Source organism: Eptatretus burgeri, chromosome 16 (genome assembly GCF_056783735.1).
Source record: "Eptatretus burgeri isolate ZD-2024b chromosome 16, Ebu_testis_v1, whole genome shotgun sequence".
Classification (NCBI taxonomy): domain Eukaryota; kingdom Metazoa; phylum Chordata; class Myxini; order Myxiniformes; family Myxinidae; genus Eptatretus; species Eptatretus burgeri.
In genome coordinates this window covers 43,964,708-43,981,632 of record NC_140976.1, presented here as the reverse complement: position 1 = coordinate 43,981,632, position 16,925 = coordinate 43,964,708, and the positions used below count along the sequence as shown (strand labels likewise).

The 16,925-nt window shown below is 41.9% G+C and overlaps 1 protein-coding gene across 2 annotated transcripts in view; it reads right to left on the bottom strand.

Annotated features, from left to right (window-relative positions):
* Positions 1 to 13,156: 13,156 nt before the first annotated feature.
* The window catches only part of LOC147010990 (rho GTPase-activating protein 26-like), a 66,562-nt gene continuing 62,793 nt past the window's right edge, over positions 13,157 to 16,925 (bottom strand). The window contains exons 23-24 of one of the 2 annotated variants that reach the window (XM_085860528.1): positions 16,775 to 16,854; positions 13,157 to 14,219 (exon numbers count right to left, since the gene is read on the bottom strand). In XM_085860528.1, coding sequence (XP_085716654.1) covers positions 14,131 to 14,219; positions 16,775 to 16,854 — 169 coding nt within the window. In that variant the 3' untranslated portion in view covers positions 13,157 to 14,130. Of the gene's footprint in view, positions 14,220 to 15,160; positions 15,996 to 16,774; positions 16,855 to 16,925 lie in introns of those variants that run through there. The other variant, XM_085860529.1, reaches the window with a different exon arrangement.

Below are 16,925 nucleotides of genomic sequence, written 5' to 3'. Positions count from 1 at the left end.
TACCATTCATTTAATATGTGTACTCGGGTGCTGATATTTGGCATGGAGGTTCCTTTGGGGTATATCATTGATGTAGTGAAGTTGAAATTTTAAAATAATTTCAAATTTTTTGACAAATGTTAAAGTTTTTGGTGCAAGTTATTTCGAAGCTTGCCATTCATTTTATATGTAAACGAGGATGCTGATATTTGGCATGGAGGTTCCTTTGGGGTATATTATTTATGCATTGAAGTTGAAATTAAAAAATAATTTCAAATTTTAAATTTTTTTGACAAATGTTAAAGTTTTTGGTGCAAGTTATTTAGAAGCTTGCCATTCATTTAATATGTGTACGAGGTTGCTGATATTTGGCATTGGAGGTTCCTTTGGGGTATATTATTGATGAAGTGAAGTCGAAATTAAAAAATAATTTCAAATTTTAAGATTTTTTGACAAATGTTAAAGTTTTTGGTGCAAGTTATTTAGAAGCTTGCCATTCATTTAATATGTGTACTAGGATGCTGATATTTGGCATGGAGGTTCCTTTGCGGTATATTATTGATGAAGTGAAGTTGAAATTAAAAAATAACTTCAAATTAAAATTTTTTTTGACAAATGTTAAAGTTTTTGGTGCAAGTTATTTAGAAGCTTGCCATTCATTTAATATGTGAACGAGGATGGTGATATTTCGCATGGAGGTTCCATTGGGGTATATTATTGATGAAGTGAAGTTGAAATTAAAAAATAATTTCAAATTTAATTTTTTTTTGACAAATGTTAAAGTTTTTGGTGCAAGTTATTTAGAAGCTTGCCATTCATTTAATATGTGTACGAGGATGCTGATATTTGGCATGGAGGTTCCTTTGGGGTATATTATTGATGAAGTGAAGTTGAAATTTTAAAATAATTTCAAATTTTAAAATCTTTTGACAAATGTTAAAGTTTTTGGTGCAAGTTATTTAGAAGCTTGCCATTCATTTAATATGTGTACGAGGATGCTGATATTTGGCATGGAGGTTCCTTTGGGGTATATTATTGATGAAGTGAAGTTGAAATTAAAAAATAATTTCAAACTTAAAAAAAATTTGACAAATGTTAAAGTTTTTGGTGCAAGTTATTTAGAAGCTTGCCATTCATTTAATATGTGTACTGGGATGCTGATATTTGGCATGGAGGTTCATTTGGGGTATATTATTGATGAAGTGAAGTTGAAATTAAAAAAATAATTTCAAATTTTAAGATTTTTTGACAAATGTTAAAGTTTTTGGTGCAAGTTATTTAGAAGCTTGCCATTCATTTAATATGTGTACTAGGATGCTGATATTTGGCATGGAGGTTCCTTTGGGGTATATTATTGATGAAGTGAAGTTGAAATTAAAAAATAATTTCAAATTTAAAAAAATTTTGACAAATGTTAAAGTTTTTGGTGCAAGTTATTTAGAAGCTTGCCATTCATTTAATATGTGAACGAGGATGGTGATATTTGGCATGGAGGTTCCTTTGGGGTATATTATTGATGTAGTGAAGTTGAAATTAAAAAAATAATTTCAAATTTAAAATTTTTTTGTCAAATGTTAAAGTTTTTGGTGCAAGTTATTTAGAAGCTTGCCATTCATTTAATATGTGTACGAGGTTGCTGATATTTGGCATTGGAAGTTCCTTTGGGGTATATTATTGATGAAGTGAAGTTGAAATTAAAAAATAATTTAAAATTTAAAATTTTTTTGACAAATGTTAAAGTTTTTGGTGCAAGTTATTTAGAAGCTTGCCATTCATTTCATATGTGTACGAGGATGCTGATATTTGGCATGGAGGTTCCTTTGGGGTATATTATTGATGTAGTGAAGTTGAAATTAAAAAATAATTTCAAATTTAAAAGTTTTTGGTGCAAGTTATTTAGAAGCTTACCATTCATTTAATACGTGTACTAGGATGCTGATATTTGGCATGGAGGTTCCTTTGGGGTATATTATTGATGTAGTGAAGTTGAAATTAAAAAATAATTTCAAATTTAAAAGTTTTTGGTGCAAGTTATTTAGAAGCTTACCATTCATTTAATACGTGTACTAGGATGCTGATATTTGCCATGGAGGTTCCTTTGGGGTATATTACTTGTGCATTGAAGGTGAAATTAAAAAAATAATTTCAAATGTTTAAAATTTTTGACCTGCTTTGAATTTAACTTTTTTGTAGCGCATCAACGTTAAAGTTTTTTTTCCTTTCTCATGTTTTTATCTACCACACTATTTTTTTTACTGATTACAGTATACAAATACATATATTGCTTTAAAATTATTTGGATCAGACTTCACTGCAATGCTTTATAAAAAATATTATTAGACTAGTCTTTTAAAAACGATAAATGAAAAAACAGGCAAGCATTGGGTGGCTTTGACACCAACTCTCTTGTTACCTTTTTGTTTTGTAAGCTATTTTTTCACTTCACTGCATTCCCGCTTACCAGCATTCGTTGGTGGACGTTAAAGATCTCACGGTGTCATTTGCGAAGAGGAGGTGAGCTCTCGCCGGCACCCTGGCCAAATTCAAAATTCCTTCATCGAAACAGATCAGGCCCCCCAACAAACGGACGCCAACGTTGTCAGACGGAATGAAAACCCATCGTTCTTGTTACAAAAAAGCAGCTAAAATTGATGAAAAAGCGGCCGAAATTGAAACCAACACGGTAATTACGGTCGCAATAACAGATATAACCGAAACCAACACGTTTATTCAAACACAAGAACGGTCGTGACGGACACAAGAACGGTCAATCCCGAAATAGAACGGTGGGGAATGGAAGCAACATTGGTTATTTCCGTCGCGAAACGGTGGAGAACGAAGGGAAAGCGATTAATTCCAGTTACCATAACGTGGGAAACATGGTGGCTTGAAAAGTTCTTGAAGTTATGGTAAGTTAACTTTAACATAGTCTGCCTTGAATATATCATGTCTGTTAATGAAAACCCGTTTGTGGTTCGGGATATTATACAAGCAGCGATAAATGCGCCCTCTTGACTTAATGTGTGGCTGACATTTCGTGTAATTCGTGCCCCCGTGCTGCAACGATCAGTGACGATTGATCGTTTATATTTGCAAGAGGTAAAATTTGATAGTAATAATAAATTGCAAATTCCAATAAAATACCAAAGTTAATATGAAGTAAAAACTGTAAAACTAGAATGGGCACTCAATAGAGCGCATACCTTCGCCAACGCTACATTTTGCCCCCTCTCCCCCCCCCCCCCCCCAGAAACCGTTGATTGTGAGGGTATTTAATCCCATAACACATCTGCCATCTCATATGTGTTATGATGGCTTAAAAACATTAAATTTCCTGTGTCATATCATATGTCACAAGATTGGGCATTGAATTCACATTTTGGCATTGGTTGCATGCAAATTGGATAAAAATCGACCGCACTATGGCAAAATGACGATTTTGACCTTTTCATGACCTCGACCTTGACATTTGTACTCTTAATTTTGTAATTGGTATTAGAGTGTGGGGAACAGAACAGTCAACATTTTGGTGTTGGTTTCATTTAAAATCGGATAAGAATTGACCGTGTTATGACTAAAACCGCACATTTTGCAATGTCGTGACCCCCCCTGACCTTTGACTCCCAACCGCTAATAAGGGTTATTACGTCATTGTGTCATGTCACATACCACAAGATGGGGCATTGAATTCTGAACATTTTGGCATTAGTTGCATGCAAATTGGATACAAATTGACCGCGCTATGGTAAAAAAGACGATTTTGACCTTTTCATGACCTTGACCTTTGACCCGATCGCTCCCAAAATCTAATCAAATGGTCCTCAGATAATAACCAATCATCCCACCAAATTTGCTACGATTCAGTTCAATACTTTTGGAGTTATGCGAATAACAAACAAACACACATATTCACAAATAAATAAATACCCAGCGATCAAAACATAACCTTCGCAACAAAGTTTGCAAAGGTAAAGATCCCATACACGATCCCCTATGTTGAACTGGGCATACACAACTAGCGATCCTACACTCGGGGGCTCGAAATACAGGCAAACCAAACATTATCATCACAACAAAATTCGGTTTAATAAATTGTTAAATCTACAGCAGGTACTACCCACTATATATTATCTATATTAAATTTATGTTCGAGGCACAAGCACTAAAAATTTACATACCATAACAGGTCGTTCTACTGCATCCACCATCTTGCCCGCACTACAGTAACCGGAATGAACCGCTTTTGTTTCTCTCTCGGATGTTTCACGACGGAAATAACCAATCTTGCTTCCGTTCCCCACCAATCTATTTTGGGATTGTCCGTTCTTGTTTCCGTCACAACCGTTCTTGTGTGTAGAATAAACATGTTGGTTTCCATTATATCTGCTATTGCGACCGAAACTACTGTGTTGGTTTCAATTTCGGCCACTTTTTCATCAATTTTAGCTGTTTTTGTAACAAGAATGACGGGTTTTCATTCCGTCTGACAGCGTTGGTGTCCGTTTGTTAGGGGGGCCTGCAGAATAAGACACGCCCTAAAGCACATCGGCGGCATAGCCACGCCCTAAAGCACATCAGCAGCAGCCACGCCCTAAAGCGCATCGGCGGCATAGCCACGCCCTAAAGCGCATCGGCAGCATAGCCACGCACTAAAGCACGTCAGCGGCACAGCCACGCCCTAAAGCGCGTCGGCGGCATAGCCACGCCCTAAAACGCATCGGCGGCATAGCCACGCCCTAAAACGCATCGGCGGCATAGCCACGCCCTAAAGCGCGTCGGCGGCATAGCCACGCCCTAAAACGCATCGGCGGCATAGCCACGCCCTAAAGCGCGTCAGCGGCACAGCCACGCCATAAAGCGCATCGGCGGCATAGCCACGCCCTAAAGCACATCGGCAGCATAGACACGCCCTAAAACGCATGGCGGCATAGCCACGCCCTAAAGCGTGTCAGCGGCATAGCCACGCCCTAAAGCGCGTCGGCGGCATAGCCACGCCCTAAAGCGCGTCAGCGGCATAGCCACGCCCTAAAGCGCGTCAGCGGCACAGCCACGCCATAAAGCGCATCGGCGGCATAGCCACGCCCTAAAGCACATCGGCAGCATAGACACGCCCTAAAACGCATGGCGGCATAGCCACGCCCTAAAGCGTGTCAGCGGCACAGCCACGCCCTAAAGCGCGTCGGCGCCATAGCCACGTCCTAAAACACATCGGCGGCATAGCCACGCCCTAAAACACATTGGCGGCATAGCCACGCCCCTAAATCACATGGCGGCATAGCCACGCCCCTAAATCGCATGGCAGCATAGCCACGCCCTACAGCGCGTCGGCGGCATAGCCACGCTCTCAGCCAATAATGCTGCCCTGCATCAACCTTGTGCTGCTGCGCACGACCGAACACCTCACTGCATGTTCTTAAAGTGATCGGGATATTTCACGTGTCAGGCACAGCTTTTACCTTTGTCTCAGTGGATCCAACAACGCTAGACCATGTAATAAAAGACGGCCCAATTTTATTTCAATCCCGTTTGATATTTATCAGCAAATGGCGTTGTCCAGCACAATACCTACTAATTAGTTAAAATAATTACTTTATCAAAAAATGGGTGTAATGTCCCCAGAAGTTAGTCTCATTCCTTGAATCCATGAAAAAGGTTTATTGCAAGAGGCTAAATCATTCGGTATGAGCAACAATCAGAGAAGGCAATGCCATTCCCAGCCGTGGCACGCTTCTCCCACACCACACCCTCCGGATCCCGATGTATAGCAGCAAAGCTCCTTCCTGTACAGGCAGTGGATCCGTCCTGTCAATCCGGTATCCATACTATGTGACAAATTCTGCGAAAAAAAAGACTTGCTGGAGCCAACGACATGCCATAAGGCATAAGCGATACAACCCACGATGCGTATCGATGGCAGTGTAGTCCTTAGAGCCCTCTTCTCGCTCCAACTGTTGATAAGCAGCAATTAGGTTCAACTTGGACCATATCTACCATGTTGTGGTGTTGGGAGTTACATGAATATTAATGAATGCATGATGAACCGGAACTGAGTAGCGGAACCGAGAGTGACGTCAGAGAGCTGTGGAGTAAGGGCAGCAGGAGACGCCATTAAAAACGGTTGAGCTGAAGAACCTTCGTGTGGGCTGATTTTGCCACACAACACATGTCTGACCGCCTTTCATCACGGCCAATAGGTCTTCAACCTCAGGAATTGGGAACTGATCCACGACTACCAAATTCAATGTTCACCTGGAATCCCCACATATCCCAAGAGAACCATCGGCTTTCAGAGCGGGAACCACAGAAGATGCCCATTCTGAAAAATTGCTTTTCTCGATTATTCCCTCAGACTCTAAACGTTCCAATTCTGCCTCCAGTTTAGCTTTCAATGCAAAAGGCACAGGTCGAGCCTTGAGGAACGTAGGCCTTCCTACTCTGATGCATAGCTTCGCCTTCATGCCCTTGACCCATCCTATTCCAGTATTAAACAAATCCTTGCATTCGATTATCAGGCTTGCCCCAGGCTTTTGCCCTTGTTCCCCATCGTACTGCAACTGCTTGATTTCTGACCAATTCAATCTCAGCTTCTCCAACCAGTTCCTGCCCATCAAGCAAGGCCCTGTTTTTGGTTAGAACTAGTCTCAAAATCCTTTTCTGTTCCTGGAACATCACCTCCACATTGATTTCACCGAGCACAGGGACTTGCTCACCTGTAAACGTTTTAATGATTCGATGACGTGGGAGCATTGTTACACAGTGTCGGGCAATGTGTCCCATTTTATCACATTGAAGATACTCCTCATTCCAAAAAGGTCACATTTCTGGAACATGTCTGCCTCCACACCTCCAGCAACCTATTCTCGCTCTGGCTGACTCAGATCCTTCCATAGGCCTGCTTCTCCAGGACAGCTTGTTGAGTCCTGCATCTGACTAATTCAACGCCAATCCGCTCAACGCATCACAAATCGCCGCCGCATGAGCCAAGGCTTTCTCTATCGCCTGCCCCAATCCCTGATCCGACTCCATTTTTTTTCTGCAAAGCCTCATCTCTCAACCCAAAGGTGAACTGGTCCCGTATCATGTCTTCCAACAGTGCTCCATATTCACTCCTTTCTCGAAGGTTTCCAAGGTATGCACCGAAAGCCTGTCCTGGCTGCTGTACACACAAGGTTTTATGTGTCCTCAGGAATAATGTTCCTTCACCCTTTTCACAATCTCCTCGTATGTTACCTCTCCATGCTTGGAAGGTGACACCAACGATCATATTAGTTGGTATACTTTAGCTCCGACACCAGACAACAATATCGCCCTCTTTTGGTTTTCATCGGTGATCTGCTTGGCCTCACAGTTAGATCGACTGTCTCTCAATGTCCCACGACTCCCTCGTCAGCAGGAACTTGCTCAATTTTCCAGAGACCGCCATCTCAAGAATGAAGTTTTCCTCTTCGCCAATTATGTAATGTCCCCAGACATTAATCTCACTCCTTGGAGTCCATTGACAAGTTGATGTTTTTTGCAAGCAAGAGGCGAAATCATTCGGTATGAGAAACAATCAGAGAAGGCAACGCCATTCCTAGCCGTGGCACGCTTCTCCCACACTACGCCCTTTCCGGATCCGGATCCATGTCAGGAAAGCTTCAAATAACAAGAAAACAAATTACGCCTGGTGAGATTCCAAGGGAAAACAAGAAAACACGAACTAACCCCCTTAGCTCCTTACAACATCTCACACTCCTCCAACCTAAAATCAAAACATTGTATCGGCAGACATTAGGTACAATCATAATCCTTCAAGTCGGCCGAGTGTTTAGCCTGACGTTTATCTCATCATTCCATAAGGAAAAAGGTTCGTTCCATTTCATGAGACGAGAATTTGTTAGACTTTTAACCTCATTCAGCTGCAAAATAGATATTGAAAGTCACCTGGAACCAAAATGAAGGTGTTCTGCTCTAACACCATGTTTCGTTCATTAATAGGCTTTGCCTGTTTCACATTAAAAAAAATAACCCGATGTACATACATGAAACAAAAACATGCATCTGGCTTGTGTGCGTATATAATGTTGTTGTTCGTCTTTCGGCTGCTCCCGTTAGGGGTCGCAACAGCGGATCATCCGTTATGATCCGCATACTGATTTGGCATAGGTTTTACGCCGGATGCCCTTCCTGACGCAACCCTGGTCACCTCTTATGACACAGGGATAAGGATTGGGTTTCGCCATGATTCTGGGATGCCCTACACCCTCTCATAGCGTGGCCCAGTGCAGAGCTCCCGTCCTCAAGCGATCCTCCAACCTAAGCCTCCGAGTCGCGGGATTACAGGCACACGCCACTATGCCCGGTTGTGTGCGTATATAATACATCCTGGTTATTTACCTGGGATCATTTCAATTGCACTGGGCTATGGACGAACAACACCCAGGCCTAAAGCCTGCCAATCTGTACTGCTTCAATCAATGGTGGGGCATGATTTTATTGTAGTAGAGTCAGACCAGCTGTCTAGCCAGTGGGTGAAGAGCAGTGAAGTGGAGTTAGGGTAGCTGAGGACTGACCCATGCATAAGATGGACCTCAGTCCAAAAAGGGCATAACTGTGAAAAATTGACAAAACATCCTGAAACTCCAACTTGTTCTGTAACTTATCATAATAAAGCCCTGTACCAAGATTCAGCTGAATATGTTAAAGGGTATGGGGGGAAAAGTCTGAAAAACCACAGGTGGGACGATGGACGCCAGACAGACGGAGAGCAAACCTTTACCATCGTCCCCTCCTGTGAAACCGGTAGGGGACTATGATGAAAAAAGAAATAAGAACTTCCCAAAATTGACTATCATGTTCTCATCTTATTTGAATAGTCGAACGATGAAAGTGATTGCCCATAAACGAAAAAGAAAATAACAAGCAGACACATATATGTGTGTCATGCGATGTTGATTTGATTGCACCAATCAAAAGAAAAGTGTGAAAATTCAATATCCAGATCAAAGGAATGTAATCACGAATGCCGAAAAATGAAACGGAATGAACCAAACACATTTGTGAATGTCAGGTATATGAAAATGAAATTGAATGCACGAATATTGAAGAAGCATTATTTTGAAGGGGTGAGTAAAACTGTGTCAATTTGAATATGTGTTTATCAATTTGAGCCAAAATATTTTATATGGGAAAGGAAAACCAGTAATAAAGGAACAAGAAAAAGATCAATCAGAGATTGCAGACCCTCACCAGGACTTCTTTTGTGTGGTGTATGACATAATTCATGAGACATAATTAGAACTGCCACTTTATAAATGGTAGCAGTGATGACCGGGTACCAAGACGTCCCACTTTGATTGGGCACCTGACCCTGACCCTGATGTTTATTAATTATTATTCAATTGAATTTCGAATGGGATCAAAATAAATTCAATTCAAATCAAAATGGAAGCCCAAATAGGTACAGTCCTGCATTGGAGTCATCAGAAGGAACCCAAACAAGCAAAAAAGAAAACATGAAGTCATCAGGAGGAACCTGGAGGGGATTCACATTTCAACTGCTGCTCCTTTATCCTCAAACACATCCAGGCACAGCTAAGTGAGCCTTATTCAAAAAAAAATTTAAAGAAGAAATAAATTAAATAACTCTGGCTGCCAGAGCATGCGTCCAATGAGGTTGAAATTTAAAACCTACATTTCCCATCACTACTGGATGATACACTTTTGAAGGTTAAAAAAAAGAATAAAACAATATGGCTGCCGAACCACATGATCAATGACATCAATTTTTTTTTTCTGTGGACCAATTTATCTCTAGAAGACCCTCACAAATTTTCATACTGATCGGAAGTAGCGTTCTAAGTTTGCAATTATGATGTCATACTGAAGGCACCTATGCTATCATCATCACATTCCCCATGACGACTACCTGCGATGTGCCAAGTTTCCAGTTTTTCCTTGGTGCGGTTTCAGAGACACAGAGGTCCACAGTTTTTCCTTTTTTCAACATGGCTGCCACACCATGTGACCTATGTCATCATAATTATCATTAAAACATTCCACACGAGTAGTCGCTCCGATGATGAAAATTGTGTCAATCCAACAAGCGGTTGCAGAGAAAAATCCTAAAGTTCTGTGCGGATAAAGACAAACAAACAAATCAAAAATCGCCCGTAGAGCGACACTTGGCGAAAACAGAATGGCGCTCGGTCGAGCGCATCCCTTCACCAGGCTGAACAGTTTACATTTTCTATCCCACTGATGGGCCAGATCTGAATCTAGACACTAACCAAAATCGAATCGGCTTGTTCTCGTCACTGAACTAACTTATCCACCACGTTTTGTCATAAATCCTCCACAACATTTAGAGATATCCTGCTGTATATCGTTTTTGGCCCTATCTCTCTATGGCAAAGAATCACTTAAAAAATTCTCAGATCCAGATCCAGATTTGAATCTTCACCAAAATTTAGCGTTGCTGTCCTTGGCCGGTCACCGACACACAAAAAAAATTCAGAAAGATTGCTTGAAAATTGTGGATGAAAATCGTGTGACAAACAACCAGACAGACAGACAAATGCTGTAGACCAACAAACTTAGCAAAAACATGTTTTCGCCAAGTAGTAAACGTCCTTGAGTGGGCCAGTCAGAGCCCAGACCTAAAATCAATGGAAAATCTGTGGCATGACTTGAAGATTGCTGTCCATCAACGTTCCCCACGCAACTTGACTGAACTTGAACAGTTTTGTACAGAAGAACGGACAAATATTGCCCCATCAAGGTGTGCAAAGTTGGAAGAGACCAATCCCAACAGACTCACAGCTGTAATTGCTGTCAAAGGTGCTTCCACCAAGTATTAACTCAGGGGGGTGGAAACTTTTCCAACCAAGATATTCTAGTTTTGTTCTTTTCATTAATTTTCTGAAATTTGTAGAATTTGTTTTTCACTTGGAAGTTGTGTTGTGTTGTGGGTTTCGATGTGTCAATAAAGGTGGAAAAAGTTGATTTAATGCAATTTAATTCCAGACTACAAGGCAACTAAAGGTGAGAATTTTTAAATGGGTGTAGACTTTCTATAAGCACTGTATATATTCACGTATCTCTATCTATCGGGGATGACAGGATGGCCTAGACCCTGGAGGTATGCATACTCACCTTACAGCTGTCTCGTCCGGGTTTGAATCTCGACATAGCTGTAACCATCATCCTGATGTGAATTGCACCCTCCAGACAGGGTGATTCATGGATATGTGCGCTGTCCCTTAGATGATCGTTAAACTGACACAAATTGGTGGACATTAAATATCCCATGTTGGCCTTGAGGAAGAGCTGCCAGGCTATCCCTGGCCCTCTGAACAAATTACAAATTCCTTCCCCAACGACTGCTGGGAAGGTAATGGCCAACCATCCAGCCTAAACCTTGACAAGAAACCACTTGGGGAGCACCGATGCTCCATAAGACATATGATACATCAGAATCAATATCATGTCTGACCTCTTCTTCACAACAAATCACTCTTGCCATAACCAATTGGTCTTCATATCTACATAAATATTTTCAAGTGCAGTGTGTTTGGTTGTGCATTTGTATGTTCTTTCATGGCCAAACTGTAGCACCGAGAGGCTCCAAATTTTATGTGTAGGAACTTCAGAATCAGGGCAAAGTTTTAAGCTCCCACATGTTGGCCTTGACACTTGTGAGGCCACCAAAGGCTGCCATAAAGTGTATATACGACACTGTTGTTGTTGTTCATCTTTCGGCTGCTCCCGTTAGGGGTCGCCACAGCGGATCATCCGTTATGATCCGCATACTGATTTGGCACAGGTTTTACGCCGGATGCCCTTCCTGACACAACCCTGGTCGCCTCTTATGACACAGGGACCAGGATTTGGGTTTCGCCATGATTCCGGGCTGCTCTACACCCTGCCCAGTGCAGAGCCCCTGTCCTCAAGCGATCCTCCAACCCAAGCCTCCGAGTAGCCGGATTACAGGCGCACGCCACTATGCCCGGTGTATATACGACACTGTATGGTATTGTTAATGGCCATCCAAAGCTCTCCATCATTCGTGGCCATCCAAAGCAGACATGGCATTCATAGTGTACACACACACAGCAGACGTGGGGCAAAAGAATCGTCAAAGAAAACAAATTAAAAAACCATTACAGGAGCTGCAATAGACTCATCAAAGGAAGATAAATAAAACATTTTGTTTGTCTGCATGATTGAGGCTTATGGAAGAGCAAGAGCAGAATGGAAGGGAACAAAATGGAAAAGGGGGAAAACACCAACAGCAGATGAGAAGGAAGTTATTGTGAGATGAAGGGAAAGGGGGGGGGCATGTGGGGTGAAGAAGTTGCACACAAGCTGAAACACAGCAAGAAGAGGAAGGGGAAGGCGGGGGATGAAACAGAAAAGGAACAAACCAATCGACAACTAACAAACGAAAAGAGGTGAAAGAAACCAAAATTACCTGGAACAAAGGGAATGAGATCATTGGGGAAGGAGAGATCAGGAGTTTGGATTGGGGGGGGGGGGGTCTGGGACCTGCAAAAGAAGTAGTGATGTGCAGCTTGTGTTGAAGCCATGGAGGGAAGAATGGGACCGAACAGACTGGGGAAGTTGATTCCACAGGTGAGAAAAAAAGATGAAAAAAAAAATGGGTGGAGGTGAGCAGTGAACCTGAATTCTGGGAGTTTTACAAGAAGAGGGCTTCTGTGCGGACCATGTGTATCCTGCAGAAACTTAAGGGACAGAGGCCAAAAGAGGGCAGAGGGTACAAAACTAAAAAGGTGGTGGTAGAATACAGAGGTCACCAACCTATCTGGAATGTGACAGTAACAGACCTAGACAGACACTCAGCTTCATCACTGGAGATCCCAATAATTTTGAGGGCCTTGTTTTCCACAGCACCAAGACCCAAGGTGTAAGGCAGGGGTGCAAGCCCAATGGAAGAGCAACACTCCATCAAGCTGCCAATGAAGGCCTTGTAGGTTGTCATCCCCCCCACCCCATTCTTACCCTTTCAAAAGTGTATGCATTTGCCAACGAGATCTGAACAACCAGAGTAGATGCGAAGGTTGGCATCAATTTACAGGAGAATGACGATGACTCGGACCTGCTGTTATCATCTGGTTGTTCACCGTTCAACACAATTTCAAGTGGGTCATAAGACATTTTTCTTATTGAAGAAACAATCTTGTGACATAAATTATGTTTTAATTCTCAAGGCAGGTGTGCACCAAGAAAGCAAGCTTTTGGGTGAAGGTAAGATATTTACAAAGGATCACCAGGACACGCCTGAAGTTGAAAGACCATCCACCTCAAAAACAGAGCCACTTGCTGTAGGGAATTGAATGAAGCAACCGTGCCAAGCAGAGACAAAACGCGACAGAGACAGGGAGAGAGAGAAGTACAGGATCGCTTCAACAACAGTGCATCAGACCTCTGCTGCAGAGATCACCGTCTGTCTGATCAAGAAGGTACAAACGAGTGCTGCTTTCACAGGTGGGGGTTTTGGCCAGGCAGACTTGAAGCACAGCAGCATCAGCAGCAGAATTTGAGGCAGGGTTGCAAATTATCTTTGGGAATTAGATACAGCGATAACAGCAAAGTATGATTTGGAATGAATGTGGAAAATTAACTTGGAATTCTACCTGAAAAGGGAAATAATGTTCGACCAAAAAAGTAAAGAAATTTTTTTTTTTTTTTTTTTAAGATCACTAAATAACGTTAAAACGGCTAACAGACCAGCGGTTGCTCATTACACGTTTAAAACGACGATCTCGTTAAACATTAGTACAACCTTCAGTGTTTATATTCACACAGTGTATGGCTAAAATGTCCACTTTGTCTGTCTTTAATCACAGAGTTAAAGCTGAGACGTTCAGAACCAGAACGTGCATCCTGCAAACATGGCATCATCACAGTTCAAATGAAGATCCGTCAGACTCCTTGGTTCCCAATAGACTGCAAATTCGCTTGGACTTGGAGATGCAAAATGAAGTTCCACACAAGGCACGTAGAATGGTTCCTTTTGACTCGTGGGTACAGACAGTGACGGAGTACCGTGCGCTCACAGACGAAGGCAGTGTTATTCTTGTGAGCTGCCTGATCGGACAGAGTGAGTGAGCAAGCATTGGGTCAGATTTACTTTTGGTCTCGATTTGAAGATCACAGAAGATCTACATAGTTCTCGGGAATGAGGCCCCTCCGAGTTCCTAGCGTTGCCTCGAGCCAGCCGGGCTCCCGGGAAGGAAGCACTGCAAAGGAAAAGTGACACGTACATTCATTATTAAACTACTTACAGTCTCGTCACGATTCTTACAAAAGATTTCCGAGTTTGCAGGAAGGAGGCAACTTCATATGTGCAAATAGAGGCGGGAGATGGGTGGAGGGAAGTGAGGGGAAACTTGCATGAATGAAGAATTGCTCTTAAGTTTTAATGCCAAGGAAGATGACCCATTTGTTGTTTTCTTTCAGGGAGGGAGAGGTCAAAGTTAAAAGATCAGATTTCTCCATTACAAACACCTGTGCGTGTGGAGCATTAGCAACACGACTAATGTTTGCAAGTCCACGTTAGAGGTTCTTCCCGACATCTTTGTTCTTTGTTCCTTTCGCACTTCTTTTTATTCTTATTTTTTCATGATTCTCTTTGTTCATTCGAATTCTTGCTTTTTCTTCTCTTTCATCTCTTTTACTCTCCATTTCTCTCTTTCGTAATCTATCTCTCTAAGGAGAAGTGAATTCTTGCAGAAATTTTTCTGTAAGGCTCACTTGGCTGCGGCTGGATGGGTTTGAGGGTTGTGGAATAGCGGCTGAAACCCGAATCCTCTCCAGGTTCCTCCTGATGAAGACCAAGAAGGAACCCGAAGAAGTAAAGAGCAAAGATGGAGTCGGTTGCATGAGGTTCCAAGGCGTGCTTGCATCCCACTGTGGCTTCCCTGTCCCACTACCATCATGTTTCCATTTTACCCTTTGTCACCTCACCCTTCTATGAACCTATATTTTGTAAATACATTTTTGTTAAAAAAAAAAAAACACAAAAGGCACCATGTTACTCTGCCCTGATGACCCAAAGGTAGTGTTGAGATCATGCTGAGATTCAAGAAAAAAGAAAACGCGTTCCACCAGCAAATAGCCAATTGCTAATCACGAGTATACGGCCTTAATTCTTTGAGGACCACAAGCATCTTGAAAGTAATTTTCAGATTCAAGTCCAATTTTATTATTAGTCTGGTGATAATAATCACAAATATGAAGCAAATTTCCTTGTATACGAAGTATTATTTTAGAGTTGTTGCATTTTCCCAACAATGTTTTAGGTCATTACCTCTGCCACCAAAGGTGGGAAGGAAGTTATGTTTCCACCCCTGTCTGCTTGTTTGTGTGCAGGATATCTCAAAAAGTTGTGAACGGATTCGGATCAAACTTGGACAGGTTGGGTTTTAATTGACTTGCTCAATTATTATTGTACACTTGATTGATCGCATTTCTGCCCGACACATAAAAAAATTAATTGTGGTGACAATTTTATAATTTGTATACAACGTCAAGGCTATTGGAAGAGCGAGAACACCGAGTGAAGCAGGAAGTAACAGAACAAATGGAACGGCATAAAGGGGAGGGAAACACCAACAGCAGAGTTGAAGGATAAACGAGAGGGAGACTTGGCCAAATAAAGGAAGTGGGGAGGAATGATGGGTAGGGGGAGGATGCACTCGGTGGACAAGATGGATACAGAAGTAAAGTTTCAGGAAAGAAAAGCTGGAAATTTGGAAGGAGGTGGGCTTGAGGGTGGGAGGTTAACGGGTGTAGAAAAGATCATGGATTGGATGGGGAATGATCTGAGATGGTGGTGAACAGCTGTCTTGAAGACCTGGAGGGAAGAATGAGATTGAAGAGAATGTGGAAGTTGATTCAACAGGTGGGAAGAAAGAGGAATGAATGAGTGGAAGTGAGCAGTGAGTCTGGATTTTCGGAGTTTCACCAGAAGGGAGTTGATTGTGGACCACGTGTGCCCTGCAGGAACCTGCGGGCTGAGGGGGTGGACAAAGCATGGAAAGAGCGGAGTGTGCAAAATAAAGGAGGTGGGGAGAAAATGAGGGGTAGGGGACAATTTGGAATAAAGCCAAAACACAAGGGTTTATTAAATCCGATGTGTCAGTGTCAATTATAAATTCTCTTTTATCTAAACTTTAACCTTTAATCCGACTACATTCCTCATTTTTAATGCTTGATTTAGTCTTTATGATTCCACTTGCAAGTCATGTTGACAGTCATACCCTGCCCCTGAAAAACCTGGTAGCCTGTCTGACTGTTATTCAAAATGTAGCTCAAGCACAAAACTTTCTTGCAAGAAAAGAACAAATGGTACTGAATGGTAGTTGGCCAAAGTCTTTTTCTTTTACATTTATTCAATTTACACACTGCATAACTTGTATCAATTTACACACTGCATAACCGCTAGTAAACTAGTGTTGGGGTAAATGGTGCACTCGATGAGACGAGTCATTTTGCTTAAGCATACATGGGAGAGAAGACCAATTTAAAAGCATGATGACAGTAGGTGGTAGGTTGTTGGGAGGTTATTGGAAGAGGTAAAGGGATTATAATTTCAATATTATTCTGGACAAAATATAGAGGTAACTCCTTATTGGATTGATGCTGTTATCTTGGTCAGAATTGTTCTGGTTGCAGTGGCAAATGAAGGTGCTGCCTTCAGAAAATGATATCATAGCCAGTGGAGGTGTTGGAGGAGATGATGCTGTGACCAGTGCAAAAAAAATGGTGAGTGAAGGAGTGGTAAATTTCTCACCATTGGTGAAGAGATCTCCAGGCATAAAAGAGAGTTCAGTGTCATGCTCTGCTTCACAGGCATAACGAGCATGTGCTTGCCTGCCAAAGCAAACACAGCAAGAAGAGGAAAATGAGGTTTTAAAAAAGAAAACGAGGTTAAAAAAAAAAGT